At 38.9% G+C, this 18308-nt stretch overlaps 1 protein-coding gene across 1 annotated transcript in view; it reads right to left on the reverse strand.

Moving 5' to 3' along the window:
* CSMD2 (CUB and Sushi multiple domains 2) overlaps nt 1–18308 on the reverse strand; it is a 323219-nt gene that overhangs the window by 105360 nt on the left and 199551 nt on the right. Inside the window, exons 27-28 of the mRNA XM_018576748.1 lie at nt 11777–11971; nt 6010–6126 (exon numbers count right to left, since the gene is read on the reverse strand). Of these exons, the coding sequence (XP_018432250.1) occupies nt 6010–6126; nt 11777–11971 (312 nt within the window). The remainder of the gene's footprint in view (nt 1–6009; nt 6127–11776; nt 11972–18308) is intronic.

The raw sequence follows: 18308 nt of genomic DNA on the forward strand, positions 1-18308 counted from the left end.
ATAACACTAACATACGCAAGGCCATGTTCTGAAAATTTTAGTTGTGATCATGGCATGCTGATCCATAGCATCAATGTATTTTCAGTAAATGCATGTCTTCCTTATTTTTTTGACAGCGTTTACCTTAAAGTGTATTTCCACTTTTGCAGCCAAATTGGGATAACACCTATTTAATAGATTGGTTATATGTTCCTATTCACATAGCTAGTGTTAAAGGACTACAACCCTTGCTTATGCATTCAAATGTTAATTAAGTTTATGTGAGAAATGCAATCGTCAAGGACAGATCATTGTGAAGGTGCTGAGAAAAATCTGGAATCAGCCATGTTGCCTGCTGCAACAAAACATCTAATAGTGTCATTAGCGGTGTTCCTCAGGGTTCTGTGCTAGGACCCATGCTTTTCAACCTGTATATTAACGACATCGGGGATGGAGTAAACAGCGATATCTCAGTGTTTGCTGACGATACCAAAATTGGGAGGGTAATAGTTTCTATTACTCTCCCAATTTTGCATTTATCGACATTAAACCTCATCTGACATATAGTTGCCCACTCCCCTATTTTATCCAGGTCCTCCTGCAATGTTACACTATCTTGGTCTGTCGATAAATGCAAAGTTATGCCGCTAGGGAAGTCGGAAATGGAGAAAGATTTGGGGGTCATTGTAGATCATAAACTGAATAATAGATTACAGTGCCAGGTTGCTGTAAGCAAAGCTAGTAGAATCCTGTCCTGCATCAAGAAGGGAATATTTTGCAGGGATAGGTCTATAATTTTGCTACTTTACACATCACTGGTTCGGCCTCACCTGGAGTATGCGGTGCAGTTTTGGGCACCGGTCCACAGAAAGGATGTCCTTGAACTGGAGAAAGTCCAGCGGAGGGCGACCAAACTCATCAAGGGGATGGAGGACCAGAGCTATGAGACACAGCTACTAAATTTAAACATGTTTACGTTGGAAGTAAGGAGATTAAGGGGGGACATGATTTTCATGTACAAAATAGTCATAGCAACATTAGCAACAAACTCTTTCAGATTAATTCCATAACAAAGACTAGAGGCCACCAGCTAAAACTGGTAGAAAATTTTTTTCAAACACAAGGGGCGAAGGGGTTTTTTCTCAGTTCGCACGGTTAGGGTCTGGAACTTGCTGCTTTCCGCAAATAGTCTGGAATCATTCAAGAAACTTTTGGATGATTTCCTGAGAGACTGTAATGTACAAGGGTACAGGTACTCTTAAGAATGAGAACACCTACACACACACACTAGGTTGGACTTATTGGACTTATGTCTTTATTCAAATACTATTTAACTATGTAATAGGTAAGAAATATTATTTGAAAATAATCTTTTGGTTTACTGTGTGTTTAGGGACACATATACATTTATAGATATAAATATAAATTTGACTGCAAAAGTGGAAATATACTTAAACATACTCTTAAATGGTTTTAACATGCTTACTCTTCAATTTTTTTAATTATTATCATAGTAAATACAAATCTGTAGATTAGCTACTAGAGAGAGCACATAGCTGCTTAGTGTGGTTTCTCTGTTTCTCTCTTAACAAATGTTGTGACAAGTTGTCAACTGCCCCCTAAATGCACTGTTTATGAGTAGGCTGACTTATAGTCTAAAGCTGGCCATGCACTGCTAAGATCTTTTAAAGAACTTTTGAATGAAAGAACATTAATTTGACTTTCTATTAGTTGCTGGGGTCAAATCAATGATTGATTTTGAAAGAAGTGATAAAAAAACACGAAGGGGCAGAATTCCAAAACTTTTCTCGAACAAACAAAATTCTAACAGTGAATGTGGTTTTTCATTTGGGAAACTCCATTCATTCCAAAATTGAATGTTGAATTCATTTAAAACTTTGTTCAAGATTTATCATGTGTCTGAGGTGCATTATCGGTAAAGATCTTTTATATGACACTGGTCTCCAAATTTTGGGAAATTATGGACCTTCAAGATAAAATGTGTTAATTCTTACTTATTTTGATTAGATGAATTAGAAAACAGGTGATATAGGTGCTGGTTGGCTAAAGTTTTCAAGATATTTCACAATAAAGATTTATACACAGGCGAGTATATTTTACAAGGGAGGGAGGTGTCTGATAATCATGATGCCTCATAACTTCTCATCAAAGTACAGTAGAACAATGAAAATGGTACCACATGGAAGTGTATACATTTATCTTCACTTTGAGACTAAAGATTATTACCTAACTGTAATTTATTGTTCTTTTATTGCAAGGTACATTTGTCGTTTCAGATCTACGCATCATACAGTTACATCTGATGGCTTGTGAAAGTGTCATTGCCTAACATTTCCAAGGAAATGTTGGGTGATATTTTCCCTCAGAAGCCAAGATGCCTCAAAACTGTGTAAAAAAACTCAGATAACTTCTGCTACATTTGTGGCAAGGTTACATTTGCATCTCAAAAGTTCAGTATGACGGCAGTGGTAAAAAGGCATACCACCTATATTTTGGATGCAAAAAGGGGATCAGGACAAGAGCTGGGCCCCTCATTATTGTTGCATTACATGTGCAACGTATCTGCGTCATTGGCTAAACAAGAAGAAAAACTCCATGACTTTTGCAGTCCCAATAGTGTGGAAGGAACCCACCAATCATAGTAGTGACTGCTATTTTTGCATGGTTCCCCCAATTGCAAAAGGAATCTCAAGAAAGAAGAAGTGGACTGTGGAATATCCAAACATTCCATCAGCATTTCATCCTGTACCCCATGGTGAGGACTTGCCTATTCCAGATCCACCAGAATCCTACTCTCTAGACTCAGATGATGATAAAGACGATGAGCAGGATGCAGCTAATCTGGGCTGTCGATGTCAGTGGGCCCAACAGTTCACAAAAGAAAATCCAAAAAGGGCAGTTTAGATACCGAATAAAGATGGAACCTTGTCGTTTAATCTGATGTTAGAGCTTGTCAGTTTCTCATGCAAAAAGCATGCAAATGTTACATGAAAAACCAATAAATGAATGGAAAGTTATGTTATTGATATCAATAAAAATATACATTTATAATGATTGATGTGGCACCATTATCATAGCTATATCACATTTTACAGAAAAGTTATGGAGCATAATCACACATCCCCCTCATAATTTAGAATTATTTTGATGCAATTTTGACCTGAAGCAGTATCTTAGAAACTGGAGTCAATTAATACCCAGGACTTAATTTCCTTTATTAGTTCTGGTAAAATTTAGCCACTTTCATTTCCGAGGCTTTCTCCTTGTAGACCAGTGTAATCCTTCGTTTGGAAATCTACTAGTGTATAGCTAGCTTTATTTTGTAAGAAATAGCAGTAAGTGTAACCATTGTGAAGCACTGTAAACAGAAAGCAAAGCCTAGAATTGCAAAAAAACAAACAGAGCTGCCCCTATGTACATTTATTTTATGTAAACCATCATTATATTTTACAGATTATTTACATCAAGCATATCTCTTTTACTTTTTTATCTAACAAAAAAAGCATGCAGGAAGTGAAGTATGAATTTCTAATCTGCTTCCTTTGTACCAGGTCAGTGACTCAGAAAGCACTGGAAGACATCAATGGCAGCCTATTTCTTTCATTATATTATATTACATTCTTCGAGACAACTTTTCTTTAACTGAGCTCGAATAACAAAAAGAAAATCAAAACTCATAAAGAAAAGTTACATCTGGTACTACCAGAAAGGGCTGGCAAGGGTGTACAATTTGAAATGCCCCTGGGCCATTTTGCTTTGATAAATAAAGGCAGGCATTGAAGCAACAGAGGTTCCCTTACAGTACTGCACACATTCGATACAGCAGTGAACAATTCCATAACACCCATATAGCTATTTGATGGATGCTTATGGTCCATATAAATAATCCTTTCTCCGGTTTCACTATAATTTACAAGGAGATGAAGAAGTAAGGGTCTGGGTAAACCTGCAGGAGAATAAAGTTCCTCAATCAAGTTAATGTAAACATGGAAATGGTGCTGTGCTCCCCTGGGCCACTGATTACTACACTACCTTATATCCACATCATACATTTTATGCAATCCCAACGTGCTTATTTTACACCGCATCAGACTAGAAGAAAAAATAGCCTGTGCTATCTAATGCTTGCTTTCAAATAATCTCAGTATGTCAAAATGATCACTCAGTTGTTCAAACACAGTGAAAAATCATACACCTCATATGATTATAAGGACATACTTTCTGCTAGAAATACCAAGAAATGGAAACAAATGTGCGGGTCATAAAAACAATCAAGGTGTGACGCAATGATTTGCCTTATAACATTAGCCAGATAGAATTATGCTCCAGTTTAAAATGGCGAGAGCCATTCTTTGAAATGTATTTGCCTTTTCTTTCTCTTGTGATGAATATGTTAGCAAGCGGCTAGAGCAGTAAGGGGCTACAGTACATGGCATGTATTGAACAGGCACTGGGAAATGCGTCTATTGATCAATAGTGACTTTGAAGATTTATTTTTTATTTCTCTCACCACTTCAGAAATCAAACAGAGAACAGTTATATAACCTGAACATGGGGATGTACAAAACAGTTCTAGAAGAAAAACTCCTGCACATAATGTTATACAGAATCACAAACAGGGCCAAGATCAGCACATTTGAACCGGCTATTTCTGGGAAAGAGAGGATTGAGCACCAGGAGCAAGTCAGAAGTGTCATCTCAGTGAGTCTGTGATGTCCTTCTGGGAAATATTGTGCCTAGTGTTTTTTTATTACTATTAAATGAAAATGACAGAATTTCCTTACATGTGAAGGTAACTATTGTATATGAGATGGCTTCAAGCTGAACTCCAGGCAAAAACACCAATTAATACAGTTATGTATTTTGTTTATTATTAAATGTCTTTTTTCAAAGCAACTGTTCTAAATACTTGAATGTGACTGAATTTAGGGCTCCTGTAATATCTGACACAGAAGCACTCACACTAGAAGAGGAAGGCATGTACTTGGGATCAGTCAGATGTACCGAGAAGTAACCTGATGACAAGGAGCAGAGTGCAGACAGATGATCCTATCAGCATGTCGCTGCTCCTTCACTGTCCAATCACAGGTTGGAAGCAGGGAGGTGAACTTGCTCAGTGGTTTATCGTGACACTAAACTCAAAATTAAATCTTAAAAATGCATTCAAGTACCTTAACTCCTAACAAAAATGTAGCTTATTTGTGTATCACTCGGCTGTAGATTCTCAAATCATCTTTGAATTTGTGATGGCATCACATCACATTACCACTGATCATCTACCTAGCACTTAACTTCTCTTCTCCCTAATCTTTATACTTAAAGTGACACTAAACTCAGGATTTAAATCTTATAAATGCTTTCAAGTATCCCAACTATTGACTAAAACATAGCTTGTTTGTGCATCACTCAGCTGTAGCTCCTCAAATCATCACTGAATCCATGCTGACACTGTCCTTCCTTCTGGAGGGTGGCTACTTTTGTTCCCCATGGTCCTTGTGTGTGTTGCAAAGTAGCCACCGCTCCAAGCTCGCTCCCGTGATGGACTACAATCTCATGTTTAGTTTACTAATTTGCATTGAGATTGTAGTCTATCACAGGAGCAAGCTTACAAAACACACAAGGATCATGGGAAACAAATGTAGCCACCCTCCAGAAGGAAGGACAGTGTCAGCCCCAATTCAGAGATGATTTGAGGATGTACAGCTGAGTGATGCACAAACAAGCTATATTTTTGTCAATAGTTGAGATACTTGAATGCATTTTTAAGATTAAAATCCTGAGTTTAGTGTCACTTAAACTACAGTAGAGAAAACTCAGTTCACCAGGCTAGCAGGAATGTGTAAATCTAAGGACTAGATGGAAAAAATATAAATTCTTCGGCAGGAAAAATAGCTCCTAAATATGCACTTCAATTGTCTATTCAGATGTTTGTCTGGAGTTCAGATTCCCGGAAATGCATCAAACCGAATCATTTCCAATAGAAAATAATTAATTTTTTTCTTATCTTACCATAATCCTTTGGAACAACAATGAAGAAGGAGCAGCTCTGTCCAGCTGTGTAGTTGCTGGGGTAATTGGGGGAAAGGATCACTCCATTTTGACTCACGTACTGTCCACCACAGGGAGCTAGGAAAGTAAGAACCTAATGTAAGGCTTCTTGACATTGTGAGTGTTTTAGTTTACCTTCTCACACCAGCATTCGTGCCTGAATGATAAAAGCCCACCAGGGGGTGTTTCCTGCACCCAATTTTAGTAAGGATAAAATTCAGTGAAACAGCTAACTGAATTAGTTGTACTGTAATAATGTTGAGTGATTGATGCATGACCATAACTTGATTCTCATTCACAAAGTTTTAATATTATACCACTGTGGCATACTGGTGAAATGAATGGACATACATAGAAAAAGGCCTTTTCACTGCACATTACATTATATATAAGGGGCAAGTTTTCAGGCCTGCAACTGATAAGGATTTATAGTTGTATTAAACTTTGCTTTAAGTACAACTTTTATTGAGCTGCCCTTGTCTAATGCTCACAAGGACCATAACACTTTGTAAAAGTCTGATATGAAAAACCATAGGGACTGTAATAGGAAACAGTAAATATCAAAATAGTTGTATAAGGTCAGTTAAAAATCAGTCATTTTAATTGTTCAAGAACATCCACTAACACACTAAGGGGGTATTCACTAAGGAGCCGAAGGATTAATCTTTCGGCTTGTTTGGCTGCAGAAAGCCTTCGGTTCAGCCGAACTAAAGGGCTGCTGTATGGCCTATTCACAATAGCCCGTACAACAGCCAAAGGCAGCTGAAGCACTCAGCTGAGCCGTACGCAAATTCTCCCTGCAAATTATAAACAAATAGTTAAAAAAACATGTGCGGGGACCCCCTCCCAAACCATGAATGTTAGGTGGGACCCCCGAATTAAAAAGAAAAAAAGAGTGGCATCTTCCTTAAAAGTCATACCAGACCCTTTAGGTCTAGTAGGAAATTTAGGGGCACACCAATACACAAGAATTGAAAAAAAATACTTGGGGTTCCCCCTAAAATTCCCAACCAGACCCTTAATCCAAGCACAAGCCTAGAGGGTGCTTTTCCAGGGGGAGCCCCACGGAAAATCACCTTGTCCCCATGCCAATAGGGAGAGGGACCTCTTTGCCACAACCCTGGCCCAGTGGTTGTGGGGGTCTGCGGGGCAAGGGAGCTCATCAATAAAGGGGGCACCCAGATGCCTCCCCTCCCTTGTAAATGAGTAAGGGGTAGTTGTACCCCTCCTCATTCACGAAAGGGTTAAATAAAAAGGTAAACAAACAGACCAGATGATTGAAAAATTTCTTTAATTGAACACAAAACAAAGAGCCAGTTGTTGACGATTCCTTTACTAAAAAAAAGAACTAACCCTGCAATTCAACGTCAATCCCGTCGTCCAGCGACGGCAACACCGACTTGTCTAAATCAAAAAAATTCCGCCATAGACGACCCATTCGCTCCAGACATCCCGGGGCCAGTGGTGACGTCACCATTCGCTCCACCCATTTGTTGCCCATTTGATGTCATGCCATGAATGAAGGTGTCCTGCCATAGCATTAAAACAAATGGGTGGGGATTTTTTTTTAAAATTTGATGAGTTGGCGCCGTCGATCATCGTGATTGGGCTTGGATTATATTGCTGGATGACGCGTTTGATGTTGGATTGCAGCGTTAGATCATTTTGTTCTTTTTTTAAAATAAAGAACTTGTGAAAAACTGGCTTTTTGTTTTTTGTTCAATTAACCCCTTAGTGACACAGGTTCAGAAAATGTTTTCGCTTCTGGGGACCCGAGCAATTTTTCCATCTTTTGTTTCCTATCTTTAATAGCCTCCTCGGCACTATATTCTTTTATAATTTTTTTATTAAACAGATTTTTTTTAAAAAATTAAAACTTTTTTATTTTTTTTACATTTTTAACAATTTCAAAAACCTTATTTTTTAAATTTTAAATTGTATTCATTTTTTAACTAAGGGGGCACTAAGGGGTTATTTTTTATTTACATGGGTTTTGATACTTAGTATCTCTAAGTAGAACACAGTCAGCTGCTGCCAGCTGTGTAACTGTCACAGCTCTGCGATCACAGCAATAAACGAGTCGGGGGGGGGGTCCCCCCTGGAAGAGCACCCTCCTCATGCCAAGGGCATGGTTACTTGTATGGCGCAGGGGGGAAGGCTCGCTTGTATCCTCCCCCCCTTCCCTGCCCTACCAGGCCACTGCTCGAATTAAGGGTCTGGTTGGGAATTTAATTTTTTTACGTTTTTTATTTTATTTTTGGGTTTCAATTTTTCAGGTTAAGAGTCTGGTATTGTTTGGGAGGGGGACAGAATAACCAAGCAGCATTCGGTTATTCGTTCTCTGCTGTTCGGCCCATATGGGAATAAAGGTGAACAGCAGGGAATGAACTGCCGAACATTCTACTCAGCTGATCCAGATGTTCTTCACTTTGATTCAGCCGAACATGCTGAGTCTGTTCGGCTGAACCGAAGGGCATGAAGCAAGCTGAAGCCATACAATGTACAGCTGAAAATAGCCGCACACGGCTGAAGTGAATAGCTGAGCACATGCACTTGTGATTTGCTCAAGACATTAATACGGGGACGTTTTCAGCTGGGAGAACTATTTCCAACATTATCTGCTTGGGACTCCATCTGCATTTGCCGGACCCAATCGGGCACTGGAGATATGGGGGAGATTGTATTTTTGTTCATAATGCATGATGTGCGGCTCATTGGTGATAACCTAAGACATATTACTCTGTACCAGCGTATGACACAGTCTAAATATAATTTCAGAGATGTTCTTCTACAGATTACCAATACAGATGGCAGTGCTGGAGATTTCATGTTATAGAGTATTACGACACAGCAGCATAAGTATAGGATACTTTGAGATACACACATTTCCTCTTTGGCATCACATTCAGAAAATATATCTACACTATTATATCTCTGTCCTGGGGACTTGCATTTCTACCACAGTTCCATACAGTTTTATACTCTGAATTAACCATTTATTTTACACACGGCTGCCCAGACTTTTGACTTGGATGCACTATATATGTCGTACTTGGGACTCATACCTTGGTGTCACATGACTTTTGTTTATCCTTTTTTCATAAGGTTTATGAGCAATTATGGTAATTGATGTCAGGTTTTAAGGAGGTCTGTCTATTATTATGTGTCATCTTATATAGTATATAGATATATATAGGGATATTTATGTACATATATAATTGGAACATATATCTTTCTATGATATGTATATTTGCAGTAGCTTTGATGTAGGGTCATGCAGTGGTTAAGGGACTTTAACATTTTTAAAGGGCAATTTGGAAATAAAATATATAAACAAGCAAGAATACATTTTTTATTTTTTTTTTGCTTTACAAGTGTATATTTGATTTACTGAGACAACACCAAAACCTTTTCTGAGTAACAGAGATGTGAACATGAACAAAACCTTGCAAAATTATGAGTTGGGATACAAGACTATAGGAATATTTATTAAAAATTGATAAAGCATCCATCAAAGTAAAATCCACTTCCATTAAAAAAATGTACATGATGTATACAACTGATACAAAAGCTATTATTCTCTAAGAATGACACAACATTCAAATCATGCAACCATGGAAACAATACTCTAACACTCCATAAATCTCATATTGCGCTTATCTGACTGACTCACTGCTTCTGCCAGAACTCTTCACAGAGTTTGAGCCGTGGCATAGTTATAGTTATAGCATGCAGCCCATGCAGCTGCTATAAGACCTGGGGGTGGGAAGGGGGCCCAAGTTTGAAGGCTGTAGATACAAATGAAACACAGAAAATCTGTGTGCATGTGAAGATATCTCCCCAGCTGCTATGCAACCTGGGGGTGGGGAGGGGGCCCAACTTTGGAGGCTGCTGATACAAATGAAACACAGAAAATTTCTGTGCATGTGAAGATAACTTGCTGCTTTGAGACCGGGGTGGGAAGGAGGCCCGAGTTTGGAGACTGCTGATACAAATGGAGAGAAGGTAGTCACCCGCACATCAAGGTCCAATATATCAATGCATCTTTATTTGACGTCATATATACATGGTAATCACATATAAAAGCTTTAGTGTGGGGCTGACTACCTTCTCTATGTTTGAATTTGTACAGCACCACCCGCGTGCCATTCCAGCACCCATTTGTATATGCATTTAGGAGTCCAATTTGGAGTGCAATGGGACATATGCAATTGTTGATACAAATGAAACACAGAAAATCTCTGTGCATGTGAAGATAACAACTAGTACTCTATTGTTAGATGTAATAAGTCTGCAGCATTCAAGAGAAAACATCTGTTCAGACTCCCTTTCTCTAGTGATCACTCACACAGACTATACATGACATGTTACATTGAGTCTGATCTGTGTGGAGCAACATGTGTGCAAACATACAAGGACATACAGACAAATACACAGGCCTTTAGAATTTACATACAGGTGAAACTCGAATAATTAGAATATCGTGCAAAAGTTCATTTATTTCACTAATGCAACTTAAAAGGTGAAACTAAAATATGAGATAGACTCCTTACATGCAAAGCAAGATAGTTCAAGCCGTGATTTGTCATAATTGTGATGATTATGGCTTACAGCTCATGAAAATACTTTGAGCCCAGAATTGCACCTTTTCACAATATTCTAATTTTCTGAGATTGTGGATTTGGGGTTTTCATGAGCTGTAAGCCATTAATCATCACAATGATGACACATCACGGCTTGAACTATCTTGCTTTGCATGTAATGAGTCTATCTCATATATTAGTTTCACCTTTTAAGTTGCATTAGTGAAATAAATGAACTTTTGCACGATATTCTAATTATTCGAGTTTAACCTGTAATTGTTCCAACTCTGGGTCAGCATTTTAGTCAAAAAAGTAAATGTGGACTCTGGATTGTGCCTGAACAAAGATGGCACCCTTGTGGGGAGAAAATAAAATAAAGCCACTGTCAGGGGGAGTACTGTGATCCTATAGGTTATATAATTGCGATTACACTTGCATATAACTTAGTTTCCATGCTTTAGCATAAAAAATATATATCTAACACTAGGTCCACTTTAATGCAGCAACTTGTCTCCATATCTACAAAACAGAAGCAGGAAACAATCTGCAATAAAGTTTGATTTAAAAAAAAAAGCCTGGTAATGCATTTGAATTATTTTTTTTAACAAATCATTTATAGAACGCCACTAATCACTTGTTGCATGTAAACGGATCAAATAACAAAAACACAAAAGTAAAGTCTGAGAAATCAACAACCATTTTTTGGGGGAAAATCCTACATATGGAGAAGAACACAATAATGTGAGCGGGCTTTCACAGTCCTGTGTGTCAGTCATGTAATGGTAAGGATATACACGGGCACAGCAGGACATTCAATGACACCCAATAATCATAAAGCACGAATGGCAAAGACAACAAATTATTTTGGGTGTCTACTTTAGCAGCTGAGCTAATTTGCATATCAGCAGTCTGCCAGCTCCAGAACTGAGACAAAACTGTTAATATTTTTAAAAAAACAATATTTCTGACAGCTCTGATTTTGGATGATATAGACACATTTTTTTTAGACAAGCATTCATTAGCAAACTAAAATACTGTTCAAAAGTTTACATTTTAATTTTGAAACCTTAGCATGTATACAGCCATGTTTGCTGCAGTCAATGCCATTTTACCTATAGGTGATATTAATAAAGCTATGGATTTACCTATACATGAAGGACGAGGGTAGTTCCAGGCTGGCTTTCCATCTCCTGCCATTACACAGGTTAATGTGGAAGCTCCATGAACCTCATAGCCACTGTCACAGTAGTATGTTACAGTGGAGCCTAGCTTCAGGTCACTCCCCACACGGGTTCCATTTTTAATTGTTCCTGGGTCAAAGCAGGATTCCCTGGGGTTTTCTGGAAAGCAAAATACAAAAACATTTCTAATGTGTACAGATTCTGACTTAAACATTCAGGCCTGCATATGGTGGCCTAATCTATTTTGTCCTTATGTCATCAGGTAGGTATCATCTTGATAGCTCAGACAATGCTTTAGATGAGGTTACATAGCCTAACAAGGAACTCCAGTTCATTTTGTTTTTAAACAAGAGGCCTAGCACCATAAAAAAAAGCTCTCACTGCAATACTTACCCCCTCTCTACTGCTGTCCACCATAGACTCACCTATCAGAAGCCCGCCACTGCCCCCCTTCTTACACCAGCATCATCCAACCTACATTCTGTATGGCAAAGCTGCCATGGACACACTCCCTGGGATATGTCATCATGTCAGCCTAAACTCACAGTACGATACTGCAGAAACTCTAATCAATCTGCTGTACATCTCTGCTGTAACGAAGACTGCCCCCTCCACCACAAGAAAAAGAAGACCTGAAGCTGTCATGGAACAGTGCAAAAGACGCTTGAATTTTGAGTAGGTATATGGGGTGTACAGGAGAAGGTGTATGAACACGTTTTTGTTTTTTCCCTAAGGGTGGCTAAGCATTAAGGCACAGTTAAGCTTGGGAACAGGTGTTAGGTGATTACATTTAAGAGTTAGGCTAAGGTTAGGGAGAAAGATAGGGTTGAATGTTAAGATCAAACAATTTCAAGGTAAGCGGACGAGTTCAATTTCAGTGTTTGGAGCTAGGTTTAGGGAACAGGTTAAATATTAAGATAAGGGAGAAGACAAGTCAAGTGTTAGGTTGATGATCAGTGGTAGTGTAAATGTGATAGTTGGTGGGGTATCTGTGCTTACAATGACATTTAGGTTTGTTGACATTGGAATGCCAGTGCCAGAATATCTGGTGCCAGACCGCAGAATTAATGTACCAAGATAGAGGTTTCTAACCAACATACAGTAAGGTATTCAATAACACAAATTCTTTCAGCTCACCTGTGCCACTTAAAAATGCAAAATCGTGTCAATTGATTACACTAACATAATCCTTGAAGAAGTACTCACATATGTTTGCATTTGTAATCCTACATAATATCACATGAGAAGCCCTTGGCATATGCATCATTACTTTGCACTGAATAACATTTAATTTATACAAGGAGAGTGGAGAGCAGAGGTTAAAGAGCACAGTTACTTTGGAAACTTCTCGCAATTTCAGGTAACTGTAGAAATCTCACACCGTACAGAAAGGTTGTGGGAAATAAAAGTCTGAGGAATGCAGATCATATTCTGGTAAAAAGCTGAAAATGTTTGAGTATATCCAAAGAATATAATAGAATACAATTATCTTCCTCTCTGCCACCATGCCTGCTAATCTGCTCGGTATTTAAACATTCAACACATCTCCAGGAGTTATCATTTGGGATTTCTTAACCGCATGCATTTTAAACTGACAGAAGTCACCATTCTGACCCCATGATGTGACTTTTTGGTCACATTAGGAAAACGATAATAGACACCGTAATGCAGAGCGATTCAAAATTCATGGCTCCTCATTCACTGTAGATTGTTATCACTAAACTGCTGAAATCATTAGGCATCATTAGCATTTTATAATAATGATTGTATACCAAGAAAAACCTTACTTCTCTGGAGCTCTGTACTTACAAAGCAGTTCATGTGCAGCTCATGTGGAGACAGCCATAAAGCATGGAATCCACTCAGACATAAAAGTGTTTCACTGAAGTGTAACAGAGCTTTCAACAGCGCGTACACAATAGAATACCCCCTACAGAGCAAAACCCTATACCTCCACTTGTATCAGGTGCATTTTTTCTCTTGCTAACTTTGAAAATAGATTTTTATTTTCATGTTTTAAAATTAATCCTTAATACAACATAATACATCTCTTGGAGGAGATTTCACTGAGAGCTCACTATTGTGTCAATAAAAAGCATGTCCTCTCAGCTTTCATTAGGGTTAAAAAGGACATCCTTTTAAGGTGGAATCATACATTCCTGTAACAAGGTGATTGCTAAATTGGTAACATTCAGTATTGCTTTGAACAATATTAGCCTTGGGGTTCATCTGTATATTACTGTAATACGGTATTATATTACAATAGTACTGTACATGAAATTCAAACAAAATCTCAGTCAAAAGACCTGTATAGTATTTGTGTTCAGTTAGAGAACTGCACTGTAAGGACAGATAAAGACTAAGCAGACTGTCTCCTCAGAAATGATGGGGTTGTTTGAACACATCCACCAACTGTACTGGTACTCAACTCTATGTTTGTATGCCCAATGGATTGCAGAACTACAACTGTGGTTTACTAATTTGTGTGTTCTCACAATGCTGTAAGGAAACATTAAGGTGTACCCATACTTAAAACTGTCTGTTCTTCATTCAAACATTATATCAAGCAGGGCCATTTTAAGAAGCTGGTGGACACATGGCACACATTTCCTAAATGCCATCTTCATTCTCACAATGCAGAGACAGAGAGGAAGATATTTCCAGCTTTGTGAGACTTTCAGTTCCATGGACATCTATCTCACTTTACACACGTGTGTGCTGGGTAAGAAGCAAAAATAAAAATGGATTTATTTCATGTGGTGTACTGTGTTTGTTTTCCAAGTTTATATGTAACAATCAGCCTTTTTAGCAGACCTCAGCTCATAGTAACCCAGTACACAGACTTGCGATGTAGCACTCACTGCACTTGCAAGGGAGAGCTTCAATGGCTACTGAGGATATTGCGTCGCTCCTAACACTGAATGGAGATGCCAAAAATGTCTGCATGTACATTTGACCGAGTTGTCAAAATCTAAGGTCCGGTGAATAGGGCAGGGGGTTTTGAACACACCAATATAATAAATCAATTATTATTTTCCTGACCTCCTGAAGAGTGTGCCTTGAGACTAATGGCATGTTGTCCAGGGCTAGAAACAATCCCAGGCTGGTGGGCCACCTAGGCTCAGGAATGCTATCCCTTTAGTCTGCATGGTAAAAACATCAGGGAAAAGAACTCCAGGAAATGTTTTTCTTCACCCTTGAAGTGGGGCTATCCCGGCACTGCAAGGGTTAAGTGCATGTTTTGTTCTAGGTGCAAAAATAAAACAGTTATTCTCACCTGATCCTCAGAGCCAGCTTACTCTTAAGGTGCCCATACACCTTACGACCATCGCAAGACTTTTGTCTTGCGATGGTCGTATGCTTCCTGAAAGCCCGTACGATCTGCCCACCTTGGACGGGCAGATCGTACTTGCGATCATCGAAAGCCCGCCCCGCTGAGGGGCGGGCTTCCGATGACGGCAATGCAGAACGGGCAGTGTGCGCATGCGCACACCGGCCCGTTCCGCAGCTATCGGGCGAGCAGGCTAGAAACCTGCAGAGAATCGTACGATTCTTGGCGGGTTTTCGAACATGTTGGCTCGACAAAAGACGTGCGACCGTACAGTAGAAACGGTCGCACGTCTTAGTTCACGCTGCTCGATTCTCGTACGATCGCGGGATTTCGCCCGATTCTCGTACGAGAATCGAGCAGTGTATGGGCACCTTTAGACCGGTCCTTTCAGCATATCTCCCCTTTCCTCTGCAGTGGTCGAAGGTCCCAGAGACTTCATGTTCTATATACAGTGCATAGGATGTGAGGATGCCGAGGGACATACCATTGCTGCAGGGTAGCAGAAGAGAGACTGGAGGGAGTGCTGTAGGTGCCAGCTGTCTCTGGGGTTCGGGTGAGTATAACCTTTTTTATATTTGTACCTAGACCAAAACGAGCACTTAACCCTTGCAGTGTGGTGGTAGTCCCACTGCAAGTATTAAGAAAAATTTGGAGTTTTTCTTTAAAGTGACACATTTGACAGATATGACTGAAAGTAAATAATGTTATTATAATAACATGGAGGCTGTCATTGCTGGCCTTTAATAGTGCTAGTTTGCTGATATTGATGCTGATCTTCTTAGTTCAATGCTTTAAATTACTGATCAGGAATAAGTATACACATAAGGTGGCTTTTCTTATTGTATACTTGTTTCAGGACAATGACTCAAAAAGTACTGAAACCAGCTGGTCAGCATAACAGCTAATCAGCTAGCAGTTTAAAAAATGCAGACCCCTTATTTTTGTCATGACTGTACTTTAAAGCCCAACTTATCTTTCAGTTAAAATCCATCTAATAGATTACAGGTGCATCAAAACAACAGGTGTGCAAATAATTCACTTCAATTTCTTTAGACAGCAGCCAAAGCCTGTGCTGGAAAGCATGCCCAGTGAGAGAAGGTCCCTTGGTCTATGTGCGGAAACAGTGATCTCTCTGCAGAGTTCTACTATGCCCCCTATGGAGTTAGAGCTCTCCAGTCAGCAGGGGGCATGAGTTTTCCTGACTGCAGACCTATAAGTCTGACTCAGCATGTTGGTCCTCAGCAGAGAAACTTGTGCTTCCACTCAGAGAACAGGGATCTCACTCTACAGAATGCTCAAAGAGGACAGGCTTTTCTAGACTGTGGCCGATTTCTAAAAAAAAATAATATTTTATTTAAAATGTTATTTCTTTTATTACAACATTCATGATATGATCACACTCTGTTAATAACAATAGAATAAATAAATATGGGACAATATTGCTAGTTTAATTTTTTTGTGTTACACTCATATTGTCTTTTGCATATCTTGGCGTGTTTTTTATTTAATTTTTTTCAGACCTGGAGAAAAATAGACTGAGAATAGTTACTTTTGACCTTTAGCGCTGGGTGCTTGTCTGGTGTTACTGTACAATTTTTAATTTAATTTTGTTTAAAATTCCCAGTTTTTAAAAAGTTTATTTTAAACTTGTGTAATGTTTGCAAGTATTTGTTTTGAGATTCAATAGGAGTTACTCTAAGGAAAACTGTTATATATGCAATTTAAGCCTCTCAATATAGAACTAGTAAATAAAAGCACACCAGTGCAGTAACTATACCCACGGGGCTGCTATAAGGCCTGGGGAGATAAGGGGATCCCAATAGGGAAGTTGGTGAGGCTTAAACATAAAAAAATCTGTGTGTATGTGAAAATAACATATTTTGTACAGTATCATTACATTTTGTAGAGGTTGCAGTTGACGACAACCCTGATCCTCTGAAGTCTCCAATCTAGAAAAGCTGACGTCGGAGCATTCACAGAAGGAGTTTTTGGGATCATGCTGTTACCAGTCTCAGATCTCCCTTGTTTCCCGCTATTTGTGAGTAGGTTAACAGCCTTTATAGCTTCTGGTCATCCTTGCCAGCACTCTGATAACTACCCTTCCTGAGGCTAAAAACCCCAAAGTGTCTCCTCAGCTAAAAACTGACAAGATATTTAAAGGTTTGTTATGCTACAAAAAAAAGCCAATGTAAAGTAGATTGTGTTAGGGTTATAGAGTCATTTTGCTTTGGGGCCCCATGAATTGTAATTACACCCCTGTACCACACACACGTGCATAATAATAAAGAATGAAAAATAACATTTTTCATTAACTTGATTACAGGTAACGGGTTTCAGAAATAGCAGTCTAAGGTCAAGTTCAGTCCTCAGCAGGGCCTAACCTGTTGTCAGTAAGTACCAATTGTGATAACATATTTCCCAACACAGAGCCTACATATGGTAAAGGTGTGAGCTGATCATTTATGCTGCTTAGATCATTAACTAAGGAACTTGATCTCTAATTTACCCTAACTTCCAAATTTAGTAGGCAGTCCAGGAGCTTAATGTATCACTGAGCTGATTGGTCAGAGTAGCTACTGCTAATCTTTTTTCTCTTATAGGCAGTTACCGGAATTCTGTTCCTGGTTGTAGTACAGTCAATGCTAATGGCTTAATATGACCATTAAATAGTAATCTAGCATTACAACTGGCAATTTACCAAAAGATACTGTAGGCACATTGGCTGAGTTTCCTTATGTTTCAGGACTGATCATAGTCAATGCAGATCCTCACACCTCAAAAGAATATACCAAACATTTCACAGTTACTGAGAAATAGCATGGGTAATTGGGCTAACTGGCTATATGTGTCAGGACTGGTAAAAGTTAAGGTAGATCTACATATTGCAAAAAAATTAAACATTTCTACATTTACTGACAAACATACCCGTCTTCCAACCCCAGCTCCTCAGTCCCATACACTGTTCCTTTACTGCAGATAACACTGTAATTAGCATTTGAAAATACATGCCTAATCAGCTGTCATATCTCATGCTATATATAGGTAGTGGTAGTGTGCTTTTTCATAAAAAGATGAAATTAATGTTTAACTGCCTCCGGGCCGGCCGTAGTAGAAAAACGGCCGGCCCGGAGCTCTCTAGATCTGAGCGGGCGTCTTTAGACGTCC

The sequence above is a fragment of the Nanorana parkeri genome, unplaced genomic scaffold, assembly GCF_000935625.1.
Source record: "Nanorana parkeri isolate BGI_ZX_2015 unplaced genomic scaffold, ASM93562v1 scaffold76, whole genome shotgun sequence".
Lineage (NCBI taxonomy): Eukaryota > Metazoa > Chordata > Amphibia > Anura > Dicroglossidae > Nanorana > Nanorana parkeri.